This window comes from Natator depressus, chromosome 2, assembly GCF_965152275.1.
Source record: "Natator depressus isolate rNatDep1 chromosome 2, rNatDep2.hap1, whole genome shotgun sequence".
Classification (NCBI taxonomy): domain Eukaryota; kingdom Metazoa; phylum Chordata; order Testudines; family Cheloniidae; genus Natator; species Natator depressus.
This window is the reverse complement of record NC_134235.1, coordinates 6,452,476-6,471,567: the sequence shown is the minus strand read 5'-3', so window position 1 is coordinate 6,471,567 and position 19,092 is coordinate 6,452,476. Positions and strand designations below refer to the sequence as shown.

General features: G+C 45.7%; 1 protein-coding gene across 10 annotated transcripts in view; it reads left to right on the top strand.

Annotated features, from left to right (window-relative positions):
- The window catches only part of ADGRB1 (adhesion G protein-coupled receptor B1), a 370,873-nt gene that overhangs the window by 316,451 nt on the left and 35,330 nt on the right, over nucleotides 1-19,092 (top strand). For 7 of the 10 annotated variants that reach the window (XM_074943756.1, XM_074943760.1, XM_074943755.1 and 4 more), the window contains 3 exons: nucleotides 2,759-2,825; nucleotides 9,631-9,716; nucleotides 16,389-16,487. In XM_074943756.1, the coding sequence (XP_074799857.1) occupies nucleotides 2,759-2,825; nucleotides 9,631-9,716; nucleotides 16,389-16,487 (252 nt within the window). The remainder of the gene's footprint in view (nucleotides 1-2,758; nucleotides 2,826-9,630; nucleotides 9,717-16,388; nucleotides 16,488-19,092) is intronic. The other 3 variants (XM_074943759.1, XM_074943758.1, XM_074943757.1) reach the window with 1 other exon arrangement.

Sequence of the window (19,092 nt, the reverse complement as noted above, 5' to 3'; positions counted from 1 at the left end):
AGCCATAATGTAGGTGGGGAGCACTCCACATTAACCTCTGTGGCAGAGCTCAGATTCCCATCTCCACCCCTTCTGTTATAAACACGTCAGCTGTGGGATGCTGGCATGAGACCCACTGCATTCTGGCCAACAAGCTGTGCCTCCGGAAATGACTTACAGGTTGAATCCACTTCTGTACAATGGGCCAGCACAAGGTCGCAGACCACTTCAGGCCTGCTTCGGCTCTTGGGGAATTTAGAAAAGGATCGGACACATAACAGATCATGAAGTGGTCTCGGGGAATGCCTGGAACAGCTGCTCTGAGTCTGACTGCTACTCATGAATGGTTGCGTCTAACTCCAAAGGATATTTTTCACTTCTTGTTCTAAATAGTTGCATGGCATTGCTGTGCGCTGCTAAAATGCTGGCTTGTTCTACCCCAGATATGGCTGCATTTCAGTGGTATTGAAGAGATTCCCTCTGTACGTTATCTGTAAAGCACTTTGGGATCCTTCAGTGAAAAGTGTTCTGGAAATGTTAGCTATTTGCATTAATTTAATGGGCTTCATAGAGTCCCAAGATCCTGATACAGAAGAGGCTGAGAATCGCTGCACTAGGCTAATGACCTTCTCCAGAGTTTCCTGCCTGGAATCACTGCAGAAGCCAGCCTCACCCTCTCCACATCTCTGCCATCAGCCACCACATCTGACAGCTTTGCACGAAAGCGCTTCAATTAGGCACTGTTATCCAGTGGGCCAGGCAGTCAGAAAGGATGAAGGACAATGCCTGGTGATGTGTGAATTTCCCTTCAGAAAGCCTGATATTCTAAGGGACGAGAGGGGCTGCCAGGGATGTGAAGGGAACAAAAGCCCTTGTCAGTCTGAATCCTCACAGCTAATTGCAGCGCGGGACTGAATACTGTCAGTTCCATCACTCAAAGGCATTCCGCCTCGTCTGCCGCTCAGGCCGGCGGGTTAGCAGATCGCTGCGTTCCTCCATCTCCAAGCTGCTCTGTTCAATCACCGTTTTCCCCGTTGTTTAAAGATGGCACTGGGAACCAGGTCCCAAAGGTAGGGCTTTATTGAGTTCTAGGCACAGCATTGAGCGGAGCGTAGGGTGTAGGCGACATCGTCCGAAGTATAGCTCTGGGAGGCATGAGGACTCAGGCGTCCTTGGGTCACAGTCCTTCCCCTGCCCTCTCTTGCACGCAAGAAGGAAGTCAGTTACTGCAGCCCTTGATGGAGAGGGCTTTCTGCCCCTTTGGACCTTAGCATTGTTATTAAAGCTGGTTGAAAATTTTCCGAAAGACCAGTCATCCCCCGCGGAAAATGCCGATTTGATGGAATAGAAATGTTTTGTGGGAATGCGTCGATTTCAGCAAAATTTCATTTAAAAAAACCATCGGAGTGAAGCACTTTGATGCGGTTGAAGTGCTCCAGAAGTTTTGATCTTTCACTGCAAATTTTATTTTGTCGTATTGTAAATTATAATGTCAAATAAAAACAAGTCGAAATTGAAACAAAACATTTTGGTGGACCCGAAATGAAATTTTTCTGAAAGTTTCCTTTCCTGGGAAATTCCAAATGTCAATGTTGCATTCCGATTCAGAATAAAAAGACATTTTGAAATCATGAAACTTTAATTCTGGTACCCGCACCAATCCAGGCGTTGTTTATTACTTATAGTATTGAAACATGTAGGATCCCTAATCAAGCATCCGGGTCTCATTGTGCTGGTCTCTGTACAGACCAATAATGGGGATACTGCCAAGGCTCCCCCCACCTGCTCTGCCTCTCTCCTCCAACTTCCTCATAGCAGGAATATCCGGAGATCAAGGGCTGCACTGTGTGCCCATCCTGGACCCCAGATCCAGGCAGATCTTATTCTGGCAAGGAAGTGAGGTGAAGGCAGTTTCCTCCTTTTTGCTCTCCCGCCCGGCTGAGTAAAACAATGGCAAAATCTGGCCCATGGGGTTTTGTAAATATTGAAATGGGTTTTGCAGAATGTGGGATGAATCGGCATGGATTTTCTTTTACTTCAGTGCAAGCATTTTTCAACAAACACCTTTTTGCAGACAAATCCACAGAGCTTAGATTACTTTGTGCTAGTCCCTGAGAAGCCGGAAGTGAAACTGACTGTACATAAACATATGACACTGATTAGGGCTGGGCGCCGTTTGCTGGCTGAAACGATTTTTCTGTGAAAAATGCAGATTCAACAACACTGAAATGTTTAGCAATTCCTGTCAGCTTTGCTGACTTGTTCGCATTGGGAAGAACGAAGACTCTGAAAACGTCAGAATGTTTCATTTTGACATTTTTTTTCAATGAGTCATTTCCATTTTTCAATTCAAAATGACGTTTTGTTTCAAAATTTCTTTTTAAAAATTAAAGAACTTCAGGCGTCACATTCCAGGTCAAACAAAACATCAGTTCTGTCCCAAACACATTTTCTTAGACTTATTGATTGGCCAAAAATTTCATTTTCAGGTCAACTTGAAATGAATTTTTTTCAGACTTTTCAGAGTTGCCAGTGAACTGAAAAAAAAAAAAACCCAGTTATATGTCCAGCACTAGTACTGCCCAGTCTGTGGCATTATACCATCCATGATAAGTGTAATGCACAAAGCAAACAAACAGCCTCAAGGGAGAACTTCTGTGTATGGTATTATTGGGACATGCTGTGATTTTCTCAGGCCTAAGCCCCCTTTGCAGCGATGCTGGCCATTGGGGTGACAGTGCCGCTTGGGTAACTTCTTTTCTCTCTCCTTGTTTTCCAGCTGCTGGCTGTCATTAGAAGGAGGCCTTCTCTATGCCTTCGTGGGACCAGCGGCTGCAGTCGTTTTGGTATTTACTCTCACTTGAGAGTTTTCTTTTTTCCCTCATGCCTTCCTCACTCCCTTCCCCCCTGCATTCCTTTTTATCTCCCCTTCAGGAGAAACAACCCTGTAGGAAAAAGCAAAAACATCAGAGGCCAGAAATGTGCTGATTTCACTAGCAGCTAAGCATGCCACTTGCACCAGCTGACCAATTTGGCTCTGAAATGTAACATATCAACTCTGAGCCTCCTTTTAGAACCAAGCTGGTTAAAGCTGCCACGTTGTGGCCCGAACTGGATGGAATCGCAGGGCAGTGGTGGGAAATCCTGCCAACCTCTTTTAAAAATTGCCATTCCCCATTGAGATCGGACCAAGCTAAGCCAGTACAGCCAGTGTGTATGTGATCACTCTTCCAGACTGGAAGTGCATGCAGGAGATTTTCTTTTTCAGAGGCTAAATGAAGATCTTGAAATCAGTGGTCAGACAGTGCTGAACAGGTCCTATGCAGCTCATTAGGCAAGCCCCCTTTGATTTCAGCTCACAGTATGATCCAGAGTGCATGGATGGGGGAGATCCACTGCTACATTAAACTAAATTAAACCATGCTCATAAAGAGAATTTGTGGTTACTTTCCAGTTATTTTGCCTGCTTTCAGGCAAAGGGGCTGCAAAGGCCTTCTGGGTGCTGGAGAATCTCTGGGAGATGGGGATTTTCGCAATGTTTGATGTTCCTTTACAAATCAAGCTTTCGCTTTTTTTCACTGCATGGGCATACGTGACAATCCCATGTAGACAGGAGTAAATATGACAAAGCTGTGGCCTGCTAGGACATCACTGTGCGTCGTGCCCTGGCCCTATGCAATTTCATAATGATGGAGGAGATAGAGCTCAGGGTATCCTGCTCTAGAATAGGCTTCTAACAGCTAGGCAAAAGGAAATTTGACTCTCTTTTAGTTGCTAGCAGTATAGGGCCTATGGCACACAGTCGAGCAGTTCAGATTACATTCAATAGAGGGCAGTGGTACACCGATATACACACTAGCCAGCACAATATACCTCATTGGTTGCAGGATTAGTTGGGCTTTACTTAGTAATGTTGCAGTTGGGGTCATTTTTATTGTAGAGCAAATTATTCTTATAGTCAATCCTAATTAATAATAGTATGATACAGTGTCAGTGCAGTGGCTTTGCGGATTTGGACACATGCCGAGGACAAATGAAGGGGACCTGGTGAAGATAACATGGCAGGAGTGGGTGGCAGGAAAGAAGCCCCAAGGAAAGCTGAGGAAGTGATGGATGATTCCATCAAAGAAGATGGCAAGCAGGTGGACCTTAATACTTCCATGGGTAGATGAAGATGGCAGATGCTTGCACAGTGACCTGATGCCAGTTGATGGGATACAGGGAAGAAGAACAAGAAGAAGAAGTGCTTTCAGATTAGCCAATCACTTGCCCTTGTACCATATTTTTAATATGGTTTGGTGGCCAAGATAAGTTTAAACCATACTTGATACGCATCCCTGGTGGGTAGGAAGTGACTTTTGGAATATCCAGAGAAACTGGAGTCATTGTCACTCCTCCAGCCAATTTGCTTTTGCTGTGTTGATGAACAAGACACTAGGGAGGAAGGGAACTTAATCCTCCAGTTTTTCTTAGAATGGGATTCTCTTTGACTTGAAAACAGAAGCATAGTACTTTTTCCCCATACATCTCTTTTATTATTCTCCCTTTCCAACCACCTACAGTCCTGTCCTTATCGGCCTCCAGAAAGGGAGTGTCTTCTTGAGCTCAGTGCATTCAATGCATTCTCTCTGCTGGGCAGCAGGAATTTTAAAGAGCCAGGCCTGTAAATTCAGCCTCCTCACTGTCCAGATGATGTAGAGAAACCCCTGTTTGGTTTACCTCAGCACTGCCAATCCAAAGCATTCAGAAATCATGAGAGTCTCTTGTAGAAACAAGAAGTCAGGTTCTTTTTATTTGCCTTGGAGTTTTTGAGCCTTTAGGGTTCACGGTTTCAGTCTTTTCCCCTGCAGTCATGACAGCTAGAAATTTACTTTCTTGCAAGTCAAAGCTGCTGTTCTCATGTGATCACATGACTCCATGAGATGAGGCTTTAAGAACAGCACTAAATATTGCAAGGCTCCTGAGAGCTCACAATACAGGTATCACCATTACTCCAGGCTTCTCTCTGGCTGTGTAGATCTTCCATTAGTTCACATTCCCTTTCTCCTTGTTTATTCTTTTCCGGCCCCCCAAGGTGGTTTCTCTTTTTGGGCATGTCTACAGAGAGAGAAATGACCCAAGTCAGTTGAATTCTGCTCATGAGGCTCAGGCAGTGTGGTTAAAAAGTGCTGTGTAGACAGCCGGGCTCGGGCTGGATCCTCGCAGGGTCTCAGATATCAGGTTTCAATCCAAGCCTGAACTTCTACACAGCGATTTTTCAGCCCCAGAGCCCAAGCCCCATGAGCTCCAGTCAGCTTTTCCTGGGCCAGCCGTGGGTTTTGTACCCCCATGTGGACGTACTGATTATCACTATTGGTTTTAAAGTAGCACCAAGAAGCCCCAGCCAGGAACCCATTGTACTGTACACTCATAGTGAGAGACAGTCTCTGCCTCAAGGAACTTACAGTCTAAATAGACAGACAAAGGGTGGGAGAAAGAGGAAGCAGTATTCTCCCTATTTTATAAATGGGAAACTGAGGCTCAGAGAGAGTAAGTGACCTGCTCAGGGTCACACGGGCAGTCTGTAGCCAAACCAGGAGTTGAACCACAGTCATCTGAGTCGCAGGTCTGTGCTTTGACAACAAGACCATCCCTCCTTTGTCCTGCTTCTTGTGATCAAACTCTATATTAAGGCTTGAAAATGTCTTTATAGCCATTGCTATTCTTAGGGTCATCTCCAGCTGCATATGCGTCTCTCGTTGACATCAGCAATGGAAGAACAAAGGCATGACATGACGCTGAGCCTAAAATCCTGCCAAGCTCCCAAAGCTAAATTCAGTATGTTAGTCGGTTTCACTCACCTGATCTGAGGTGAACCCTAGGATGATACTTCTTTGCATGGAAGTGTGGTTTGTGGTAGCAGATTTCTGCATGCAGACACTCAGAGCTTGGCTAACATGAGACAAAGAATAATCATCAGCTTCTTTCCTCTGGTTATCTCAATGGCTGGATCTCAGACTTGCTCATTCATTTCTAGACATCATCCCAGAGATAAAGAGGGGAAGTTATGAGGCATGTAATTAAGAGTGGATGTCTTTGTAAGCAGGCCACTGCCATACTCCAATGCGTGTTTGCGAAGAAACACGGTTATGATTTTTATTTGCTGAAATATCTTTTATTGATTCAATTACTGAGTTACACTACATAACATGGATGTTTCTGGAGACGATTGATTAGAAATGATTTGCCATGGGATTGCATATGAGCCTTTGAGTTGCAGCTAAAAGTTCCATCGACTTCCAGGAGAAGTGTACCTGTTACGCTGCTGTGTTACCAACCGCCAGCAGGGAGAAAGCTCTGAATGTACCAGCTGTGTTTCAGGCAGAATACACTCCTTACACTTGTCAGGCAGTTCGCACCTATTGACATGCTGGGGACACACACTAGTAGACCAAGTAGGTACAGCAGGCAGAAAACACCCACAGTGCTGTGCTCAACCAGCGATCGATTTCCTGCAGAGATCTTTGGCTGTACTGCTCAGAGTGGCTCTGGGTCATCAGAGTTTTCTCACGGCCAGTCGCACCCAGTGGTTTTGGATTTTATTAATATCTGTGGAACAGAATCAGGTGACCCAGCAGCTGATCCAACCCCAACAGCAGTTTCCTCAAGGGGAGGAAAAGTAAATAACCGATAGCAAAAGAGATCAGACTGCGCGGTTCACCCACGTTCTTATACTGACTGGTCCCTGCTTGCTGCGCTAGAGCCAAAGCTGTAGCTGTACCAGGGCTTGGGCTTCCCCCATCATTTACCTAGGGAGGTGGTGGAATCTCCTTCCTTAGATATTTTTAAGGTCAGGCTTGACAAAGCCCTGGCTGGGATGATTTAGTTGGGGATTGGTCCTGCTTTGAGCAGGGGGTTGGACTAGATGACCTCCTGAGGTCCCTTCCAACCCTGATATTCTATGATTCTATAATATGATTCTATGATCATTTAATCTAGCTCATGGTGGATACTAGCCAAACAAGATCCAGGCCCAAATGTAATTTCCCATTCTTAGCAACGTTTGGTAGCACAGTCCCAGTGTGGTTTAGGTTCTTGGGATGCAGCTAACTCACCTCTGGTCGACTTTTTCTTGGCTTTTTTGGTAGTTTCCTAGCTCAGAAAAAGAAACTCCTGATTCTCCTCTTCCGTGCCTCCGGTGCTGTCATTTACAGCAGTGCCACGCGACTGTCAAGGGCTGCCATGGCAGAATGCAAGGACAAGGTTGCCTGTGTCATTTACATGCAGGGCTCCAGGCAGGAGAGAATCAGGTCCGACCACTCCAGATTCTGCCTCCTGTACTGACACGAGCAGACCAGCAGGCATGGTTGGGACTGCTTGCCCGAGTAACCAAAGCAGGCTTTTATTTAATGGACTGTTAGCTCACATCATTGGACGGTGCTATTGGATCAACTGGAAATCAATGAAAACAGCCCTCTCTTTTCTTTACAGATTAATGGATTTAGGCAAGTGGATTCAGGCCAAACAGACTTTTCTCCCTTCTACTCCTTTTAGCTGAAAACCCTGAAGGATTTTCTTTTAGCCTGTGGATTTGATGCCTTTAGGTGGAAACTGGCCTGAGGCAGTCGGCTTTTAGGACTGTTTTTGAATGACCCTATATTGTCTACCCTAGAAAGCCCCAAACGCCTCATTTGGCCTTCTGTGCCACTAGCAGGGTCTCTAGGAAATAAACCCAGAGCTGGAGACTGCCTGGTGCTGAGCAATTCCATTGGCTAGAGTAGGAGGGTGGGACTATGCAGGCGACATTTTCAAAGCTCCCCTCAGAGCTTCTTGGTTCATTCCCAGCCGTGAGGTCCCATCAGTGAGCTTCTTGCTCCTGCTGAAGCCAGTGGGTCAAATGCAGAGGTGATTCTAAATCTCAGAACGTCTAAAGGAGACTGTAGGGTGGGCTAAGCTGTGTGACGTACATCTTCCTGCCCCGCAGTGTGCTCTGTACACCAGCGTAGCCTGCCTCTAGACATGCGCTCAGGGTATGTCTCCATTGCAGTCAGGAGGTGTGATTGCAGCACACGGAGATATACCTGAGCTAGCTTTGATTTAGCCCAGGGCTCGGTACATACTCAGGTAGCTGCCGCCCATGCTGCCGTGGCCTCACTGCTGTTGTTATTCAAGGGAGCAGCAATCACACCTGCCGACTGCAGTGTAGATGTCCCCTCAGACGCCACTAGACTTCATCACTTAGACTCCCCCTCGCATGCCAATGTGCAACTAGCCCCCCTTGCACATCTCTTCTGGACTCAGCCCTCCATTCCTGAAAAGCCCCATGTGTGGGATTTCTAACCTGAGCATGTGGGGAGCTGCAGAATAGTATTAGGACCCCATGGCAACAAAATCTGGATCGTGTCATTTTTCCACCATGGTTGCGGCCTCCTTTCCTGTCCCCTTAATGCATTTTCTTGTGACCTGAGTGATACTTGTGTGACGATGGCACATTCACATCTCCGTACCGCATGCTGAAAGCCCAGTGGTGTTTGCAGAAATGCAGCTTGTAGCAGTGAGTCCTGCTGTGCATTCAGGACCGCGAAGGGCGTTGGCTTCGCCTTGTGAGATCTGAACTCCAGGAGGTCCTTGTTGCTTCGGTCACGGTTTCCCCATATGTCTGATCAGCACACACATTAATTCATGCTTTTATAAGTGGTCTGAACTCTCCAGATAAAAGAGAAGTGGAAACACACGCACCGCAATGGTGTATGCCCACAGCTCTGAGTGTGGTCAGCAGAGTTCTGTTCTGAGCCTGACCAATCATGCCAAATGACCATGTGGTTCCCTCCCATAGATGTGTAGGAGGGAAAGAGACCTCAATAGGTCCGTTCCCTGCACTCAAGGCAGGACTCATCCTCTAAGGCAGTGGTTCTCAATCTATTTACCATTGTGGGCCGGGTCCAGTACTGCCTGTATGGCCCTGAGGATGTCACATCGGCCGCAGCTCTGTGCTGATTGGGCCGCAGGTTGAGAACCGCTGCTCTAACACCTCTTGGAAACAGATGGCTAGCACAGGCTCCACCCTTGGCAACTGCATCATCCCCCAAAGCCAACGCAAGGCTAAGGTAGCTATATCATTGCCATGCCCCCTTGCCCTGAATGTGGCTGCTTTCGCCACGTCTCGGAGTTCGTTTGAGCAGAACCACAGGGCGGTGAGAATGGCAGACTCTCAGCACTGCATGGTCTCACCTTGCTGTTGCTGCAGCAGCTCCTTTAGCTTGTGTCGGTGACGCTGAAAAGCCCCTGAAACCCAGCCCCTGACTCCTCTCCCATTTGCCTTTTTCTTCGTGCAGTCCCCAGAACTGCCCTGCTAATTTGGCTGCCTGTGTTTTCATTTCTAGACTCTGAGCGTTCGTCACCCAAAGCCCATTAGGCTTCAAATGCTCGTGCAATGATCTGACCGCTTTGCAATCTTGTCCTGAGTCACAGTGACCTCTCAGATCTGCAGGCAGCTACACTGGGTATTGCTAAACCCACTGGCCTGGTGGGGGAGTGAAAGAGGGTATGGTAAGGGGATGACTACTGGTCAGCTGGAGTAGATGTTCATGTGCCAACCTTACCAAACGTTTTTGTGTTATTGAGTCCATCCTGAGCTGTTTAAAAACAAACCTGTTATTTTTCTTTCAACAGGTGAACATGGTTATTGGCATTCTGGTTTTTAACAAACTTGTATCCAAAGATGGGATAACAGATAAGAAACTGAAGGAACGGGCAGGGTATGCCTTATCAATACATCTAAGCAAAGAATGAAAATAAAAAATGCCATGATCAATAACCAGACAGAGAGCGGAAAGACGGACTGGAAATAAACCCACATGCAGAAAAAGACCAATTTGAAACAAGAACAGAAGCATCATCTTTTTGCTCTGCCGCTGGGTGCAGCAGAGACAAAAGATGTGAGACGCAGCATTGTGTTAGCACGCCCGGGGGTCAGACGTTCAGGCCCAGGCTGACGTATCCCAGCAAAGATTAGGAAGAGCCTCGCTTAGTGCTAACTCCCTGCGACACCAGCTGGCTAGGAGAAGGACGTGAGTGTGTGGCGCGTGGCGCAAGCTGGGGAGAGGTGCAGGGGGTATAAAGGCAAGGAGGATGCATCCTGTAGAGTGCTGAGCACCCTCAACGCCTGCCAAAATGATGGTGCTCAGGGCCTCACAGAAATGGGCCCTGCTGGCTTTCTGAGTGCACATATGTGTAGGGCCGGGCAGATGCCATGTTGGAGAGAGAGAGGCAGAGAGAATGATAGAGCGAGACTGGTATCCCAGAGGCTGTTTACACTGCAGTTCCCCCTGGTTTTGTTTTGGAAAGCATTTCGATTTCTTTGGGAGCCAGCTCCCACAGCCCTTATGCACTGATTTCAGGGGGTATCGCTGTGGGCTGCCAGACAGAGCCTGAATACCATGCCAGCACTTGGCTGGCTTAGAACCAACCCCTGCTTCCGCTGCAGACAATCAGATTTGTCCCACTGGCTTCAGTTGGGCCATTTTTTCCCTTGTGACGAGTTAGTTCACACACGCAAGGCAGCATCTGGGCCAGACTTGCAGCCTGTGCTACCTCTTAGACTTCAAGGAAGGGGCCAGAAAACGGCCCATAGTCTCCAGAGAGTCTGTCTAAAACCAGGTCAGAAGTAAAGCAGTGCAACGCAGCGCCTCTGATAATGTAAACACACCAAACCCTGCAGCCCTACCTGTGCCCTTCATGTACAGACTGTCTGCCCCCTATCCTTCCAGTACTTCCAGTGAGGAGCACAAACGCCCACCTCCATTCCTGCATTGCTGTCGGCTGATGGTCTCTGATTTACCATCCGAGGTGCCATTGTAGTTTTGAAAATGTCGCTTGCAGCAAGGGGGCGAGAGTGTTGGTGCCTAAATACCACAGTGATGAGCCTATTGTAAATACTTGAGAGAGGAGGCAACTGGATTCACAAGGGGTGGGTGGGAAAGGTACAGGATTGACTATATCTGCAGCCCTGGGAATTAAGTAGATGCCACATTAACATATCCATTGTAGAGGTGGATAAATCAGGGCTCATAAATGATGGTCATTGCCTGAGATCCACTGGGATCTAGTGAATTAGGCACCATTGTAAGAGTCAAGGGTCTTGACTTTTACTCCTGGTTGTAGTACTGAAGACCAGCGAGGCCAACAAGTCCATGGGCCGTGGAGTGTGAGCTCGCCAGGCACACTCCCTGCCCCCCCCCACTCCCCAAAAGTCAGAGACACAGAGCAATGTGGGCGGAGAGGTGCTGCTGTCCTTATTCTGTCAGGGAAGGACATTAATCTTGAAGGCTGTTAAACCATCAGCTTAGCAGTGTTCCTGTAGCCATGTCAGTCCCAGAATATTAGAGAGACAAGGTGAGTGAGGGAATACCTTTTATTGGACCAACGTCTGTTGGTGAGAGAGACAAGCTTTCGGGCCACACAGAGCTCTTCTTCAGGTCTGTCTCTCTCCCCAGCAGAAGGTTGTCCAGTAAAAGGTATTCCTTCACCCACCTTTTCTCTCCAAACCATCAGCTTGTCGTTCATTGTATACCAGTAAGCAGGTACCAGGTGCCATGATCACTAAGTGTTAATTTCAGTGGAATTGGTGCAAGTTCCATGATCTTTACCATTGATTCACCGTGCAGTTAGCTCCCTTCCAAATCAAAGGATTTTACAGGATTCTTGGGCCTGAAGATGCCTTAAAATGTCAGTGGCGTTGCAGTGGTGAAAAATACAGCGAGAATACAGATTCTACTCTTGTAACTCAGCTGCAGTCAGCGGCTAATGGCGTTATGCCTGACTCACGCGGGTGCAATGGAGGGCTTTTAATCCTCACCAAGGAATAAGAGGATTTTTTAAAAGATGACTTTTTGATTCAAGCTATTGAGGCTCCCAAATGGAATAGGTCATCAGTGAAATGAGGTGAGACGTTCTCTGGCAACCTGCCTGCAAGGACAGTCTTTCCAGTTAGACAGCCCTGTTGATTATTTGCATAAGCACCTTTTTTCTGGCTTTACTTTGGGAAGAGAGGTGGCAGAGAAGAGAGGCAAAGAGCAGGGATGTTAAAACCTCCAGTCACCCTGTCTGCTGGAGGATAATTCCTCTGGGTGGGGAATCAGTGCATTTCTTTAAAAATATTGTTATTGAGAGCTAGGCTGATAAGTGACAGCTGAGGATCAGGCCCCTGATTCTTCTCTCACGCCAGCGTAAATTGTTGACATCAGTGGCTTTACACCTGTATAACTGAGGGAAAGTCTGCAAGTGCACCATCCCTTATTGCTGGCTGGAAAAGAGAGACCTGGGGAGCAACCTTCAGTGTACTACCTCACACTGCTGCTGCTAAAAGGGGGGGCTTTATTGCCTCCTCTCCAAAGAAAGAACTAGAGAAAATACTTTAACCCCGAACAAGAGTCTGTAGCCAGATAACTACACTTGAAAGTGAATGTTCAGATAAGTCATTGATTGGATTAGCAAAGGAGAGAGTTATTGTCTCACGTTCTCTCTCTCTGAGCAAAAAACACCCCAAAGTCCGTATTTAAAAGATGCCAGCTGGTTATTGATCATACTGAAAGTTATACTTTGAAAACAAAACTGACAAAGAAAAACACCCTTTTTTTCTGATGTTCTTTGTTGTTCCCCCCTTTCTCTTCTTTTATCCTCTTTCGTTTCCATGTGTGCGTGTGTGCGTGCAGTGATTTTAAACATTCTCTGTGTTAAATGATTTTGCCAATTTCATTCTCCTTTTGAAACACACCCATTGAGAACCCTGAAATGCCTCAGGGAACTGTGTCACATCTAGCCAGCCGCTTACAGTCTGGGCTTGGGAGCTGTGTTGGAAGGTAATTCTGGAGACCATCAAGACAAGTAACTGCACTGGAGATCTTTGTGTTTGGGCACTGGAGGGGAACTGGTATAGCCAGTGTATTCTGTTTCTCTTATAGCAGAGGCAAGAAGTATGGTTTGCTGTAGGAGAGAAAGCTATGTGACACTATAATGAGCCCAAAACAATCCCTAACCTACAGTAGTTCTCATTAACAAGTCAACAATCACCATACAATGATATCTGAGATACAACCGGTTTTTCCCCTATACTTAGAACAGGAAATAACTGTGATTATTCTGTCAATATTGTTGGCAAATGTCGACTTTCTCACGGTAATGACTTCACCCGCATACCACACACGTTGGCGCTTAGGCCCAGATCTGCAATGATATTGAAGCACCTAACTCCCACTGATTTCAGTGATTTCAAAGGGGGTTAGGCACCTCTGTACCTTTGAGGATCAGGGCCTGATAGCACAACCATGAGTGCAGATATATAGATAGCCAGATCAATGCGCACAATCAGGCTGCGCATGTACATCAACACACTGTGCACTAGAACTGGGGAAAACAGTATATCACGTTTTCAGTGAATACTCACACCGCATTGTCAATCGGTTCCCTATGGCCAGTCTTATCCCTTTTGCAGTCACTTGCCGCAGACGTTCAGCAGTTGGGTGTTATCGGTGTGTGGTCCTGTGTCCAGGCACAACACAGCTTGAATTGTGAGTATCTGCTGTCAGAGTATCGAGCAAAACAATTGTAAAGATGTCAAATAAATTAAAATGGGATCAGATTTTGATTCCTGTACAGTGGCACTGAAATCAGTCAGGCTACTCACGGCTTCAGGTACTAGTCAATAAATGCATCACAATCCAGGCCCTCATGAATACTCTGGAAGAGCTTGTGGTCTTTTAGCAAGCAGAAAAAGAAGCTAAATTCACTAAATACATTGTTCACTATGATTATTTCCTTTGCTGTACTGCACATACTCCCCTCCCCCAACAATAGACACATGTGGACTACACAGTCAGCCCCTCCCTCACAAAACACACACCAGAATATGAACCACCTGTCTCTGTGTTTACTCGCCCCAGCTGTGCGTGCACACATGACAGCAGACCTCTTTCCACCTCTAGCTGATGTGTTGTCACTTATGTTTATGTCCTTCCTAGCAGAGGTTCCCATCAAATGTCTTGTTAGATCTTGCATTTTTTACTCCTTACAGTTCCCTGTTGCTTGTGGCCCACAATGGAAATCTGGGGAGAAAGCACCTTTTCAAGGGTCATTCAGTGGATGTGTCTCAGCAAGGCACACACAGTGCCAAATTTATGCCTGGTGCGACTCCATCAATTTCACAGGATTTACCCTATCCATGAATTTGGAGCACACTTTCTAGAAGACATGCATGTATTTATACACCCACACCCAATGGAGCCAGGAGCTAATTTTCCCTCTGTCTCAAGGCTGTGATAGCTGTGAGATACCTTAGCTACAAGTCATTATTTCTGAAGGAAGTAATGGCTTATGTTATACCAGCTGATTAAAAACGGTCCAGTAACCTTTTAAGTAATAAGCCCATGTGACCATTGGACACACCATAAATACTAAAGGGTAGCCGTGTTAGTCTGTATCTACAAAAACAACGAGGAGTCCGGTGGCACCTTAAAGACTAACAGATTTACATCTGTTAGTCTTTAAGGTGCCACCGGACTCCTCGTTGCTTTTTTTTACCATAAATACTATGCTGGTTTTCACAGTGATGTGCTTTGTTGTATTTTAGATTGAATATAGAGTTATAAAAGCTAGGGAAAGACATTTGTCTAGTCCACCTTCAAGGCAAAGTGGGTTTGCAAACACTTTGCATTTGGAATTAGCTAACTGCCTCTCACCAATGGTGCAATCCAGACCACTGGGGGTGAATATCATGCTGTCTCTTGCCAGTGAGGTAACACCCTCTCTGCTGTTAAGCAATTTTACTGGCTTTATTAAATCCAGGCGTTGTGTCCAAACCTCTGTGTGTGCCCTCAAATACCTGTCTCTCAGGCTAGTGCCATCACTCTCCGGATACATGGACAGAACAGCTGGGATGTATAATTGCCTACACTGTATGGGATGTCTGCACAGCAGCTGGGAAGTGTAATGCCCGGCTTGGGTAGAAGTTCACACACTAGGTCTGACTGAGCTGGCACACTAAAAATTGCGGCATGGGCACGGTGGCTCAGGCTAGCCGCCCGACTACAATCCTGTCTGAGATCCTAGTTATGTACTCGGGCCACTAGCCAGAGCCACTGCCACCTAGGCCACCATGGCTACCCAGCTTTTATTAGTGCACCAGCTTGATGTGAGCTAGCATGTGTACCTCTACCCTTGCTGGGAATTACACCCCCCACCCCCGGCTTCTGTGCAGACACGTCCTTTTTATGAGCAAGGCCCAGAGCTAGGCGTTGACGACTCCTAAAAGAGGATCCTTGCTGGAGGCAAGGAAACAACCGGGTGGGACCTGCAGTTCCATCTCCCTTTATGGAAGGATTTAGGCCCTGAATCAGCAAAGTTCTTAAGCACATGGTTAACCTTACACACATGAGTAATCCGATCTCTGTTCCGCAAAGCATTTAAACGGCAAAGCATTTAATGTGAAGTACATGCTTAAGACCCATTGAAGTCAATAGGATTTAAGCATGTGTTTAAACATAACCATGGACTTCTTTGCTTTGCTGAATCAGGGACTAAGGGCCAGATTTTTAAAGTATTTAGGTATCTAAAAATGCAGATAGGTGCCTAGTGGAATTTTCAGAAGTGCCTAGGCACCATTGATTTCAATGGGAACTTGGTGCCTAGGTGCTTTTGAAAATTCTGCTAGGCATGGTTAGGCCTCTGCATACCTTTATAAATCTGGCCCTGAGTCACTAATGATTTGTTTCTTTCCTGTCACCATCTGCTGCTAGGAAGGTAGGGGATTGGTCCTGCTTTGAGCAGGGGGTTGGACTGGATGACCTCCTGAGGTCCCTTCCAACCCTGATATTCTGTGGTTCTAAGGCATTTTGCCTGCTGGCTGAGCTAGCGCAGAAGGGACAGCGGAAAAAGCATCTCAACTACACCTCCCTCTGCTTCATCAAACAAAATAAACCAACACAGCGCTGGTCCCACCAGCCCTACTTCTTGCCTTTCAAGTGCAACACGCCGCAGCCGGGCCCAGAAGCAAAAACGACACAAAGGACAGCGGGGGAGAGAAAATATTCTCAAGGTCAAAAACATGCAAGCAGGCCTGGGAGGGTAATAAAAACATGCAGTAAAAGGTTACCACTAATGGCGGCACCAGAGGGTCGCCCTGAGCCTGGCAGAACCTTTCCCAGCACGATTCCACCCACACCAGTGGCACCAGCACAGCTCTTGACTTGGCTCCCTGCATCTGGAATGACACAGACGAGAGTTTTATTCCTTCCTGGCTTTTGATCTCCTTGCTCAAACTGGGTGTGGTGTGGCTGGTTGGTTCCTTTTTTTCCTTTTCTCTTCTGTTCCTTTCTTCGTTTGTGTTCACAAGCAAAGTGTTTTGTTTTGTTTCAGTCTTTTGATTTTAATTGCAGTCAGATGGCAGTGCCTCTTTACGGCATGACGCTCAAATGTTCCAAGTGTGGAGTAGTTTCTTCCGCAGAAGTTTCGGCCACAGCCACCAGTAACGCCATGTTAGTTCCTCTAATTTCAACTTCTTTTCTTTCTTTCTTTCTCGCTTTCTTTATTTGATTTCCCTCTTTCATTTTATTCCCTGTTTGTTTTCTCTCCCCATGTCCCACCCGCCCCCCTGCCTTCCCATCCCCTTGGGCCATAAGAAGTTAGAAGTGTAGACTTCCTGAAATGTCCCTGGTACAAGGCCTGCAAGAGTTAAAGTCCTAGGGTAGACTGGACCCTACCGGGCACAGAGCATTCCAGCAAAACACTTCGGTATGTGCTTAAAGTAATGCAGGTGACTAGCCCCACTGAAGTCAATGGGACTATCACGTTCTTAAAGTTGACCATATATCTACAGCCCCAAATTCAACGTAGCACTTGGGGCTTGACTCTTGATGGCAACACTCCCATTGACTTTAATAGCTCATCGATGCACAAATTAAATTCAGAAGGGACCACTGTGATCATCCAGGCTGGTCTCCTAACACAGGCCATAGGACTTTCCAGGCTCAAGCCCTTAGGCCCCAGTTTCGTAAAGCACTTAAGCATGTGCTTCAGTCCCATTGACTTCAGTGGGACAGACTACTTAAAATTAAGCATGTACTGAAGTCTTTGTTGAATCAAGACTAAGTGTTTTTCTGGATCATGCAAGAGTACACATCCCCTCGAAGGACGGAGCCCCTGGTTCGCTGCATGTTCTTCGGCACAGAGTCTTATAGAAGCAGGGAGCAGTTTGAACTGGATTTAGATGCCTTTGGTTCAAGGGACACTGTCAAGTGACAACATAAAATATTGTTAAATGCCATAATTTTGATACTAACCGGAGCTGGTTGAAATTTTAAAAAATCTTGAACTCAGGGATGTTTTTGTTCTGCTGTTTTTTTAATGGATAAGGATTTTGTTTTTTGAAAGTTTCTGTGGAATGCTATTTTCAGCATTGGTTTTGTTTTGTTTGTTTTTTTTTCATTTTGATTGTAATTGTCAAAAGTGAAATGTTTCGATTTTGAAATGATTTTTTTTTCAAAAATGAATGGTTTTGATTTTGAAAAGTCCCCATCATTTGACTAAACTAACCAATCAAAATTTTGAATGGAAAACACGAACCAAAAAAGTGAAGTTTTTTGCTGAAAAACTTTGAAAAACTGAAAAATTTCAAGAAATCAAAAAGGTTTTCTGAAAATTTTCATTTTTGAAAAATGACAAAATTTCTTCAAAATAATTTGAATGAAAAATTTCAATCAACTGTATTGACAGTTTAGATTTTTGAAACTGAGGATTAAAAAAATCGTATTTACTTTTCATTGTTGATCCTGTGTTACTTTGTTCACCAGCTTGGATGGTGAAACTGCACTTGTGTGTTTCTAGTGAGTTTCACATACCAATTCTTGTGAATTAGCATGACATTGTTGCATTTCAGTTTCCGATCACTGAGGAGGAATGTTTAATTCTAGCAAAAAATATGATCATTAATAAAAATGATATATTTCATGAAATAAAAATGTAATTGATATTAAGTTTTGTAAGCCACACTCCTTTTTTGAAACAAATTTGAGTATATTGTCCTATTCTACTTGACAGTGTTCCTTTACAAAATCATGATCTAATTCATTTTCAAATTTTTAAAAATGGCTTTACAGGGCCATTGGAAATCACCATCTCCTACTGAGCCTGAGAGCTTCTCGTTTTACTTAATTGATTTGATAAGTATCAGAAGGGACTTAGTAAAAGAATGTATATATGCCTTGTTTCCCTGGCAACAGAATAACAAAATCAGTAAATTTCAGTGCAAGATTTTGTTTGCTGTGATCTTGCCTTTGATAAAGGACATCTGAGCACCTGAAGAAGAATTTGTATAGTTGGCCCCGACCCCACTCCCATCATCCACTTGGTTCTGCGGTTCATTATTATCATTTTGCCCATGCCAAATCACTTGCAAACAAAGTTGTTAACGAGGCAAAGTCCTGGAGTAGCTGACCATGCCTCTTCTTGATATCAATATTTCATTATGCTGGGCATTCAAGTCATTAATGCCAGGTTTGGGGCCAGCTTTGCCCTTTGATATTGCGGCCTTTGGATGAAAATTGCATGGGGCAGATCTAGATTTGGCTCCTCTCTGACACAGACTATAGCAGTGACTGCGGTGGTTGGTGGAGAAAGGCAGAGAAGGAATAGCCGTGCCTTGTTATTTCAATGTTTCAGTCTAGCACAGGCATCACTTGTCAGACCAGAAGGCCCCCTGGAGAGCAGAGTGCATCTGGGATGATGGTGCATGAAAATACACAGTAGGGTCTCCATTTGCTTGGCTTTGGGAAGTTACAGTACTCTGACAGCTGAGTCATGAAAACACCTGTCCATCAGAGTGAGGAGGAGGCAGAGAAATAGGCATTGAGCACCAGTCATTCTCAGACTGGTTGGTATCAAACCATACCACTGGTAGGGAGGGCTAGGTGGGAAGTAAGAGCAAGGCAAAGGTCAGGGGTACTGGAAACTGCCAGGTTTCTTCGCTCAGGAAACGTTGAAACAGTTGAGAAGGTGGAAAACTTTGGACCTCTTTGACCCATGAAGTGCAGGGAAACGTGCCAGATGTGTCCTTTACCAAGTTGGCTTCCAGCTGTGGACTCT